This window comes from Leptonychotes weddellii, chromosome 6 (assembly GCF_054177405.1).
Source record: "Leptonychotes weddellii isolate Sample4059 chromosome 6, ASM5417740v2, whole genome shotgun sequence".
Classification (NCBI taxonomy): Eukaryota; Metazoa; Chordata; class Mammalia; order Carnivora; family Phocidae; genus Leptonychotes; species Leptonychotes weddellii.
In genome coordinates this window covers 63,730,412-63,742,678 of record NC_138374.1, presented here as the reverse complement: position 1 = coordinate 63,742,678, position 12,267 = coordinate 63,730,412, and the positions used below count along the sequence as shown (strand labels likewise).

Here is a 12,267-nt window from a genome sequence, read left to right as displayed (position 1 = left end):
AGGTTAAAGTTTCCAAACCAAGAATTACTTTCGTGTTGTATCAAGTAAGACTTTGCCTGACCCAAGTTTACAAAGATTTACTCCTGTATTTTCTTCTAAGAGCTGTAGAGTTTAGCGGAGTCTGCTTCTCTCCCTTTGCCCCTCCCTGCACACACACGCTCTCTGTCTCTCTCAAAGAGATTAAAAAAAAAAAAAAAAAAAAGGAGCTGTAGCGTTTAGCTCTTAAATTTAGGCCTAGGATCTACTTTGAGTTAATTCTGGTATATGAACAATGTAAGGGTCCAGCTTCCCTCTTTTGCATATCGATACCCAGTTTCCCAACACCATTTACTAAAAAACGATTCTTTCCTCATTAAGTTGTCCTGGCACACTTGTCGAAAATCAACTGATCTTAGATGTAAGGGTTTATTTCGGGACTTTCAGTTCTTTTCCACTGATCTGTGTCTAGCCTTCGGCCAGTACTATGCAGTCTCGACCACTGTAGCTTTGTAGTGAGTTCTGAAGTCGGGAAGTAGGTAGGAGTCTTCCAACACTGTTCTTTCCCAAGATTGTTTCAGTTGGGTCCTTTGCATCTCCACATGAATTTTAGGATCAGCTTGCTTGTCAGTTTCTAGAAACATCCTGCCTACTGGCTTTCGAACCAGCGCTTAACAGACCTTCTCTCACTCCTGTATCTACAGGAGTCCAGGGACCCAGAGGACAGCATCAAATTCCTGGTGAGATAAAAATGCTTTATGCCCTGCTTGATGAAAAAACCCATGGCAGGAATGAGTAAGCAGAGGTCTAAGAATTCCCAAACTGGAAGGAAATCGGGACCTAGCTCCTGTTACTCTTGTGATCTTGCAATGCACAAAAATTGAAAGCATAAAAACTGCTTTTTGGAAAAAAAAAACAAGTATAAAGGACTCTGAATTCAGGACAGTGGAGTAGATTTTAGTTATAGTAACATTACATAAAGTAGAAAAACCAAATAATTTCTAGGAATCTGAGATTTTTGTTCACAAAATCATCTGAATCATCCCTATCACCGAAGGAAACTGTACAGCAGGATTGTGCTAACGCTCAGGCTTCGTAGGCAGACAGTTGGAAGTTTGAAACCTAGCCGTGACACCTCCTGGCCGACGACCCTGGATACGCTATGCAGCCTCTCACTGATAAAATGAAGATGACATGATATAGCTCAGCAGGTACTGTGACGTCTACATGCCCTGGTGATCTACAGGACTGAGCACAGCACCTCAGTCCAGGTGCTCAGTGCCTGGTGGCCACACTGGCATTGAAGTCAACACTCCAGTCTCCAGCTGTCTCTTCTGTGCCCTCGGCAGATAACATTCACCAGCATTCCCATCAAGCAGATATTTCAAAGGAAATCAAATGAAATATGCTTTCTAAATGCCACTATGACCACGAAACTCGTATGTACGTGTGTTCATGTGCGCACGCGCGCATGCGTGAGGTAGGAAGTGACCAGCAGGGATATTTTCTTCATGTTGCTACAGAACCAGGGAAACAGTGCACACAGCTCTTTCTAGTAATCTTGATCCATGAAGGTCTTTATCTCTTGCCTCTACAGCATTAAACATATTACGCTCAAACAAGCAAATGTGAAATAAATTGAAAACATTTTTCAGCAGCCACACGTAGTGACCAGTAAATTCTACAAGACATGACAAAAAAAATTAACCAAACTTTCGAAAGAGAAAAATTTTCAGGAATGTGACTGTCAATACTCATACCCGCACCATGATAGAAGTTTCTAAATTACCAAGACCATCCTCCAATGACATGAATGTTAGATCTTTTATTATAGTACCGCAAGTCCCTGAGCTCTGTCCACCCCGCCCCCCAAAGTCTGCTTTCTGTTGGGCAATTTCTATTGTTCTACCTTCAAGTTTACCGATTCTTTCCTTTGTTGTCTCCATTCTCCTGGGGACTCCTTCCAGAGACTTTCTCATTCAGTTATTATATGTTACAGTTCTAAAATTTTTGTTTGATTCTTCTTTATATCTTCCATATCTTTGCTAAAATGGACACTCTATTTTTCATTTGTTTCCAGTGTGTTTGCAATTGATCACTGAAGCATTTTCGTCACAGCTGTTTTAAAGTCTCTGCCCTATAATTCCAACATATCCGTCATCTTGCTGTTGGCACATGTTGATGTTTGTTTCAATTAAGTTGCTTCTCCTGGTTCCTGGTAGGACAAGAGATTTTCAGTTGTGTCTGTTGTGTTGTCCCCTGGCTGAGCCTCCGAGCCGGTGTGCTGCCTTCTTTCCACCCTTCAGGCCTCCTTATGTTTGTTTTATATGTAATGTCCAAGGTTTTCAGCTATACCTAATAGGAGGAATAGGGAGAAGTGTATCTATTCCATCTTATCTAGAACAGGAAGCGTTCTGAGGTTTTTGTCCTAAAAAGCAATGCTCTGTTTACGTGATGCTATTAAGAATAAGTCTAGGTAACAGGAGTAACTCAGTGGAATCCTTTTTCCCCCATGAGTTCAGTCCCACCTCCCTGTCCTAACATGCTCAGTTGCCACAAGGGGAGGCGGCCTTCCCCACTTTACATAAATTATTTCCTCACCTGGAATGTTCTTCCTTCTTTTCTCCACTTCCTCCTTCAAAACCCACCCAAGAACCACGTCCTTCGGGCCATCTCTCCCTACAGAATTCTCTCCCTTCTCTGCCTCCAGATTTTGACTGTCACATCACCTACTTTTCTCCAGAGGAGGGAACATGCTTCACGTGTGCCTCTGGACTAAGTGCTGGATGCACAGGATGCTCTCAAACAGGGGTTCAGAGAACTTCACTGCATCTGAGAAAGGGAAAGGACCAGGAAATATCTAATCCAACCCCTAAATTTGCAGGTAAGGAAAATGAGATTCTTCATGTGTAAAACGGGAACAGAAAGCTCACACAAGCCCTAAAGGAACACAGGAAAGACAAGAATAACGGGGTACGTGAGCCCCTATCTCTTACATAATTAACCCAAAGCTAATCAATTTATTTACACATCATTAGGAGTAATGCTTACCTTGCCCGGAGAATAATTTCCAGTCTCAGCGAGGAGAAAATGTGGTATTATCTTAAGATACACCGTTTTCTCCTAGACACACCAGCCGCGCCCTCTCAATCCCATCTAGGACTTGGAGAGGACACTGGGTTGCAGGGACGGCCGGTGTCTGGAGTTTAAAGTGGCCGGCCTGAAGACCAGTGGTCTTTCACCCTCTCTCACTATTCACTGCCCCTACTTCCACAGAAACTCTAGAATCCCAACCCAAAACTCTAACCTGGAGGCCCCGTACAGTAAGAGACCGAGGGAGCACCATGAAACTCTGCAGACCGGGGCCCCACGGACTTGGAAGACGTCACTGAGCACGTGACCTTGCAGGGCTCTCAGCGCACCGGGCAGCTCCGCGGAGAGACCTCCCTGCCCCCACCCGCCTCCAGCCCAGCGACCACATGGCCCTTGTCAGTACGTGCTGTGGCCGAGCTCCTACTAGACGGTGCGCTTCGGAGGGCGCAGACCTGGCCGGTCTTGTTCAGCATCACGACTTAGCACAAGGCGCTGCTCAGTGACTACTGACTAAATGAAGGAAGGCAGGCACGAAGTTGTCCAAGTCTGGCTGCTCCAACCCTAACAGCGGTTTACTGCCGCCGGAGTACCCCTGGCTACTGCGGTGACGACACGGGGACGTCCCACGGGGCCGGCGAGCCGGCAAGTGTGCGCTGTACGCTCCCGGGGTGGGGGACCAGCCGGACCCGGTCACGAGGCCTCGCAGGGCCTGTGAGCGGTTACCCTGGGGGTGGGGGTGGGGGTGGGGGTGGGGGCGGGCAGAGCTCAGCCGGGAACACGGCTCCCTCACTGACACACGCAGAGGGGGCGCAGGGCGAGACGGTTAGCTGAGAAGGACCCAGAGAGACGAGGGGGAAAGAAAACCATGTATGTGGGCGAAGTGCCCGTGGCGCCATTAGGGGCCCCTGCGCTCACACGGCCACGGCCACTGGCTGGTAGGACAGAGCCGGGCCTCGCGCACCCGTGCTCTACCGCACAAGGCCCCCGACGAGCACGTGACAACCACCTGCGAGCTCGCAAAAGCACGCCGCTGGGCCCAGGCCCCGGGTCTGACTCGTGGGGTCCGGGCGCGCCTACAGCTCTGCGCCGCTCACGGACCCCCGCATGATGCCCCCACGGCTGTTCCGTGGACGTCACTTTGCCTGACACGCTCCGCAGCTGTGCTGTCCGCGAGGGCAGAGTGACCGGAGACAGGAAGTTTTTCTGGTATTTGAACAGAAGTAGTCACAGGTGGCTGATAGCTAGGGCACTGACCAGTGCAGGCGGGACATCTCCACCCTCGTCCACCGTTCTATTGGCCCGGGCTCCGGCCTAGCAGCTGAAAGCCGTGGCCGCAGGGAAGTGTGTTTTTTCACCGAGCACAGGCAAAACTTAGTTCTATAAACGCCTAGAAAATCAGACTCACCTGGATCTAGCCTCCAAGGGGGAAAAACAGTAATTCAAAGCAAAGGTACGCTTCAAAGCCACCCCGCTGTTTGAGGTCACCTGCTCCTTTTTTATAGGCACAGGGGACCAGCTGTACTCACACTGAACACCTGAATGTCCTTTCTGTTTCTGATTTCCTCCACGAGGGCCAGCGGTTTTCCCTTAGGTATCGGGATCGTGCCCAGGACTACAGTTCCTGGGGTGCACAGCGTCTGACGAACGGCCTGGATGAAAGGCTGACTGAAGAGCTCCATCTTCCCAATCTCATCGATGACACACACTCTCTGCCCTGGGCCACTGCTGGAACCTGCCTGAAGATCACGAAGACACCCAAGTCACGTTAAGCGAAGGGCCCCAGGGTCCCACTCCCTGGTCACTCACCAACGAAGTCAACTAAGCTTTGGAAGGCGGGAGACTCTCAGTCTACATGGGACGATTCACTGGCAAACAGATCTGGAAGAGCTCCCTTGGAAACTGCAGCAACCAGAAAATTCAGTTCCCCAAGTGACCCAGGTTCCTGGCAATTTTCACTCTTCTAGAATGGTTCCAGTAATAACCAAGCTTTGTGTTTATATACACCCAGAAAATAAGCAGCACCCACATGCCTCAGGTTTAAAAGAAATGAGACAGCAAGCCTGGGAGCCCTTATTAATAATACTGGCCTCTTTTTTGTGTGATTGTGAGTTATAGGAGCTTCCCTGTCTGGGAGGAGGTAACCGCTGCAGGCAAATGCCTGAGTGTTTCATAATCTGCACTATGAGGGCTGGTGGAGAGAAGCGAACAGTAAAAGGAAAGGAGTCTTGGTTAAAAGAAAAACAAGTGAGCAGGACTGTGTCGTTTCAACTGCAGATTCCCTCCCTAACGACTTCATCCCTTTCCTTTCTTCTGAGCCCCTCTTGGAACAGGTGTGGCAGCCAGCCTCCACAGGCCCCAGTGCCTCCCAGCTCCCAGGGCTCCCACCCTTGCTCAGACCCCTCCTACACAGTTCCAGGGTTGGTCTCTGCCATCAGCAGAATGCGGCAGAAGGGCTGGTATGTTCCTTCTGAGATGAGGTAGAAAAGACTGCTGTGTCTAGCTTGGTCTCAATCTCTCTCTCAGATGGCTTGCTCCGGGGAAGGCGACTGCCACGTTGTGAGCACGCACAGGCAGCTGATGGCCAAGTCCATGTGGTAGGGAACCGAGGCCTCCCTACAACCTTGACAGTGAGCTGGCAGGCGGAGATCGGATGACTGCAACCTCATGACCGACCCTGAGTCCAAACCACCCGGCGAAGCCACTCTTGGATTCCTAACCCAGGAAAACTGTGTGAGATAAAGCCCGTGGTTTTAAACTCCTCAATTCTGGGGTCATTGGTTAGACAGCAACCGATCACTAATATCCATGCCCTCTCTGGAAAGCCTTCCCAGAGAAAGCTGATAGGACTCTGAGTGGTCTTGCCACAGCGGGAACACAACAGAACACGGAACTCCTCAGTGAATGCTGAGTGACAAACACATTTTACGTATCTTTGTATAAATGAGGACTTTGAAAACTCTAAAGCTGATTTACAAAGTACTTTTTACTACAGTTCTTAGACTCCTTAAATAGTCACATCAGTACATTCTCAGAATGTATGGCTGAGTTCAGCTGCATTGGTCTTGAACTGTGAATCCCGAAGCCAGAGTGACTGTGATTGGCGGGGTGCGGGTGGTAGCCGGGGAGGGATGGGGCTGGGGGGCGGGTCCCGAAGCCTGTAAGGTACACAGAGGGCTGTGGGTTCCATCCGATCTGACAGCCGAGAGATGCTAAGCTGGGAGGATCACAGCTTGTGCCCGAAAGGCTGCTGTGTGCGGTCAGGGACAAGTTGGGCATCTTTTGGAACAGACAACGTGAGATTGTGGGGTCTAGTCTGAGGCAGTTCTTGGGGGGAAACATTGAAGCAGTGGTTGTCAAACTTTTATGTAAGTGGTACTCTTATTATCGGCCGACTTAATATCACATACATATTTTCCCACCTACTTCACTAGCGGAAAGACCAGGAAGGGGTCCACTGCAGTCATCCAAGAGATCGTCTATATATTTACTCAATCCTCTGTGTCTAATGCACTTCATTTTTAACTTTCAGTTGCATTTATGTGTGTGTGTACACGTGCGCACACACACACGCACACACCCCGTTTCCCCCTCAGGGGCAGGACAAGGTCATAGTCATCTTTTTCTTTCCCATGGAACTGAGTGATGCAAGATTGAGCTGAGGCAGCTAATGCCCTCTGCTGATGGGATGAAGGAGGAAAGGCGAGCATCTGTGGAATCAGTTGCTGTCATTTCCGAATTTTTTCTTCAAAAATTAATGCCAAATTTGGGAGAATTTTAAAAAACTATCAGGTACCAGATCATCAGCATAAAAACAGATGATCCCACAAGAGCAAGGCATTCCAATGACCTCTTATTAAGGAGTATTTGGAGCATTCTGCTGCCTCCAGAAACTGGGAATAATTGTGGATGTCATCCTCCCTGAGAGGGAAACACCCAGAAGCCAAACAAAACTCTATCTGGCACATCAAAACGATAGTTTGAAAGCAGTTAATTCAGACAAAGAGAAACCATATGAAGAATGTGTGTATGCTGTGTATATGTATTTATTTGGGTGTACGTATGTGGGTAGTTAGGTGCCCATACATGTGGGCATGTATGTAAATACACACAAGTAGATATAAACATAAAGCACGAGGCTCCAACACCACCGTTCCTCGGATTCTCTACAACATTCACCAATGAGAGCTCACCAACATTAAACTTCTGCACAGAGATATCTGGACACACATGCATAAATTATGTTCTACCAACCGGAAATGCTCGCTTTAAAACGTTAGTTTATTTAAAATCCTCTTGTACAAAAGCAGAGACTTTTATCATCCAGAAACTGTAGGAATCTCAAAAATAAGTCTGGGATTTTTGATGAAAGATCTGTTACTGATGCTCAAGTGAGAAGCAGATATCAGATGCTAAGCCACTGAGAAGCCTGTAAAGACTGGTTTTTCTAAATAACTCATGACCATACATTCAAGAGTATAATAAAAGAACCACTATTGGGGCGCCTGGGTGGCTCACTTGGTTGAGCGTCCAACTCTTGATTTCGGCTCAGGCCATGATCTCAGGGTCGTGAGATCGAGCCCTGAAGTTGGACTCTGCGTGCAGCAGGGCGTCTGCTTGCAGCAGGGCATCTGCTTGCAATTCTCTCTCTCTCTCTCTCTCTGCTGTTCCCCTGCTCCTGCACATGCTCTCTCTCTCTCTCAAATGAATAAATAAATAAATAAATAAAATCTTTTAGGACCACTATCATATTCAAAATTGTTTTTTTTATATAAATTCAAGCAACTTTAGAAGGAAACAAAAAAACAAGCCAGTGAGCACACATAGTATTTACGTTGTTCCAAATTCTCTTCTGAGTTGGTAAAGACGCAGCCTGACAGCACCAGGGCCCAGGTTTGAAAACAGTCAGGAACTTCCCCAGTCCTCCCCAGTGCTGGTTGTGGGGAAGTCAGAATGAGCCCCTGGAGTGCCCGAACCTGAAGGTATGGAGTAAGGAGCTCAGGCAGCAGTTCGGGCCGCCTCGGACCACGAGGTGAAAATCACTGTGTGCACAGGATCTGGGGTGTGGCCTCTCCCCTGCACCTGCTCTCTCCGCATAGGACCATGAGGCAGCAGGACGGCGGACACTACCCTGCGTCACTCACTGCTCCTCAGCCAGGCCTACACGTCACAGGACTATCCACTCTCACTGTCACAGAGAGGGAGAAACACTTTGGGCAAGGCATATTTTACCTCCTCTGTTTGTTCTGAGGGAGAAGAGATTTCCTCGGGATAGAGTCCTAAAATTGAGCAGTCAGTGGGAAGGGAAGCTATGAACAATTTTATAACTTTGCTTACACTCAGCTAGTTTGCTTTCTGGAAAGATTAAATCGATTTAGAGGAACAACAAAATATCTGTGTTCCAATTATGCCAGAGACCTGAAAACTGTGTGACTTTTTTTTGTTGTGGTTTAATCTTCATACGCACTTTTAAGAACATAGAAGAAAAGGTAGACATAAAATAGGCCATTTCATTTAACCAAAATACCAAACTGAGAAAAAGCTAATTAAAGTGGCTTCTGCCTTATTGTGAATTATTTACTTAGTAAATATTTCTGGTGGTCTTAACTCCTTTTTTTTTTAATCTCAGACACATGGACCGGCTTCTGAGCTGGCCTGTCTAGGACAGCAGATATCAACAGTCATGGGAAAGGACTGGGGAGCATCTGCCAGAAGTCAGGCGGCAGAACTAGGGCCCTTCTCCGCAGACCCACACGTTCTGGGAAGCCAGGAAGGCAAATGGTGGTTAACAGTGGCCACAGACTAGCCCACAATTCCTCAACCCTCTGAAGTTAGGAGCTAAATGTGAAGGGCTCCTGGTAGACCTCTCTGTGTGCTTATTCCAAGTCTAAAGTTTCAGATCCCCTTAGCAGTCTGGAGGCATGTCAACCGCGTGTCCCCAGGGATGAAGCCACAGGCTGGCAGCCAGGACGAGCTGTCTAGACGGCCTGCCGCGCCCTTCTCTCCTTGGGCGTGAGCTGGGCGGGGGCTGTCCCTACCCAGATGCCAGAGATTCCCACCCAGGGCCCAGCAGACTAGGGCTGAGGCTCCTCCTCGATGTCCTAATTGGCCTCCCTGGGGCTCACCCACACAAGCGCCTGACCGCAGAGCACCAGAAGGGAGCCCTTGGTATCTTGCAAACTACGAGAACTATCCCAGGACTGAAAGAGCATCTGTTGGCTGACAGTCAGCCCAGTGGATGGAGAACCCACGACCCCTTGTGATCCCAGCGTCCCAGGACCAGCCTGGACATCTGAGCTTGTGGGTCTCCATGACAGACCTACAGCTCGCTCTGGCCCCCGGGTTTGTGGCAAACTGCTGATGTGAGGCTCCTCCCGAGGTTCTCCTACCCATCACTTCACTCACCTTCGCAAGAGAGATAAATAAGACCTATCCCTGTTTGCACCTCCTAGCAGCCGGGGACGCACACGCTTTACAAACAATGTCGCATTCAGTCCTAGTAACTCCATCCAGCAGCTATCTGCGTCTCTGTTTTATAGATGAGGAACACAACTGATTCAAAGTCACTGAGCTCCCAAGTGAGAGCTGAGTCAGACCCAAGATCACCTGACGCCAGAGCTCCCTTCCATCCCCCACGTGCCATTCCGCCTGCACGTGTTCAGTCTGAGGAAGGAAAGAAATTGAAGGAAAGGATCAAAGACACCGAAGGAAAGAACTGAAGGAATTCATCTAACTGTAAGGAAACTACTTTCCTCTCCAACGAGAAGAAGGAGCACTTCGGTTTCTAGGGGCTACAGAGGCCTAGCCACAAAGACCCTAATCTGTTTCTGGAGTCATCACATTACTTTTAATTACTCAAAAAGGATGACATATTTGGGGTCGCAGAACAATTACCGTCACCAACATCATTTTATCCAGGAGAGAGGACGGCCTGCTTTAGTAGGCAGATGTGACCTGCAGGTGAAGCACCGCCAACCGCCCCCCAGCAAGAGACAGGACCAGGCACCACCAAACGTGCTAAGTCCTGCCACTTCTTATCAGCTAACGGTGTTCACAGTAACTGCGCTTGTAAAAACTCCTCTTGCTTAGTAAGAATCTTATTCAATTTTTAAACTTTTGATTCAAGTGTAGTATCTTTGAAGTCTGATATCCTTTTATTACATACTGCCTAGAAGAGAGAAAGCTGAATGTTTCAGCTACAGTAAAATAGTGATGACTTCTTGTCTAACTAATGAAGAGACTGGAGAGAAGTAAATAAGTGCAGCTTTGATGAGGAAAATCAACCGTTACGGCTCTTTTAGTTCAGCCTTTGAATGTACAGCGATTTTACTGTTAACTACTGTTCATCTTGTTACAGAAAGTATTCTAAAAGGCAGTGGTTAAATTGGCTTTCCAGGTAAAGCCTCCATGAAAAGTATTATTTTCAGATAATCTAATAATGTTAAAAAAAAAATGAGAATTAACCAGGAGAAATTTTCATGAGGAGGATGTGCATGGTCTTCAAGTGGCTCCCCACTCATTACTTATTAATTTCAAAGGGAAAAAGAGTAAATGCACAGTGGAGACACTGGACAAGTCTTCACTCAGGTAATCAAAACAAACATCAGCAAACATCACATGCCTCTGGACGAGACGCCCGAGAAAGATGTGCCATGGGTTATGTAGTATTCTGACTGAAGTTATCACAAAGCAACAACGGAAAAGCCCCCAAAGAGGAACGTTCTATTAGAGTAGAACCGTATTGCTCAAAAATGTCAATGTCACAAAAGACAAAGGATGACTGAAGAAATGTTCCAGACTGAAGGAGGCTAGGGAGATATGGCAGCTAAATGCAACACTTGACCCTAGACCAGAGGAAAACATGTTACAAAGGATATTGTTCAGTCAACTGACAAAACAGGCCTGGGAATGGAAGATTATTAGTACTTTCTTATTTTTTTTTTAAGATTTTATTTATTTATTTGAGAGAGAGAGTGTGAGCATGAGCAGGGGGAGGGGCAGAGGGAGAAGCAGGCTTCCCGCTGAGCAGGGACCCAGACACCAGACACGGAGCTCCATCCCAGGATCCTGGAATCATGACCTGAGCCGAAGGCAGACACTTAACCATCTGAGCCACCCAGGTGCCACTATTAGTATTTTCTTGGTGTAAAAATGTATTGAGGTTGAGAACTGTACCAATTACATAAGAGCATATGGTTACTTTTAGGAAAAATATACTGAACATTGAGGAGTTAAGCATCCCCATGATTGCAACATACTCTCAAACGGGCCCCTCCACAAATTGGTATGTTTCTATGAACAGACACACACGTGCACACGTGGAGAGAGAGGGTGAACAAACAACAGGGCAAATGGTAAAAACAGGTGATTCTGGGTAACAAGTATATGGGTGGTCTGGCGTTATTCTTGTTATTTTCTCAAAGACTAAAATTATATCCAGATAAAGTACAAAAAATTAGAATCAATACAAAAAAAGAAAAACACTCACACGCACACTTTCTCAGTATAAGATTTAAGAAAACCACCACCTCATCATGTGTGAGTTTGCTTTTGAAGGAGGCAGGGCCTTGGACTGACGCGTAACGGGAGGAGGCAGCCAGTGATGAGTGTTGGAAATGGGAAAAGTGGAGGAGTAAAGGGGAGGAAGGAGCAGTTGATACAAATTCTACCCCAGTCCCACTTACGGAGCACGTGTCTCTGCCAGGCCTCTGGGGAGCGGGCTGCAAGAACTGCAGGAAGGTAAAGAACCCAAGACAGGAGCCAGCTCAGCATCTAAATCACAGAACCTCAGAATACCAATGAGAACCACAGGCCAGCAATGAAAAGTAACAGAGCATCAGACCTGCCCAGGGGAATGAGGGGGACTGCTGGGGAAGGTCATCGAAAAGATGGACCACTGGCTGCTCCATGAGCCGGACCCAGGTGATCAGAGGCTCCTCAGCCCCTCCCGTCCTTGGAATGTGGGTTCTACCTGCCTTTCTCATCCCCAGAGGCTGCTCCAAGGACACAGCCTTGAGATAATGATGTGGTGCTGACAACATCTGCACGGTCTGCTTGACTGAACACAGTTAAGGCCTTTCTCTATATAAACTTAAGATCTGGCGGGCGAGAGGGGGCCCATCCATCTTGCTGCGTCCAACACAAGCCTTGTATGTAAGTTCCCACTGCTTATTACAACTGCCACCTCCCAACCCGCAGTGG

General features: G+C 47.7%; 1 protein-coding gene across 3 annotated transcripts in view; it reads right to left on the bottom strand.

Moving 5' to 3' along the window:
* Positions 1-12,267, bottom strand: part of NTPCR (nucleoside-triphosphatase, cancer-related) — a 30,061-nt gene that overhangs the window by 3,510 nt on the left and 14,284 nt on the right. For 2 of the 3 annotated variants that reach the window (XM_006745094.3, XM_031041047.2), the window contains exon 4: positions 4,596-4,805. In XM_006745094.3, coding sequence (XP_006745157.1) covers positions 4,596-4,805 — 210 coding nt within the window. Of the gene's footprint in view, positions 1-1,786; positions 2,332-4,595; positions 4,806-12,267 lie in introns of those variants that run through there. The other variant, XM_081824291.1, reaches the window with a different exon arrangement.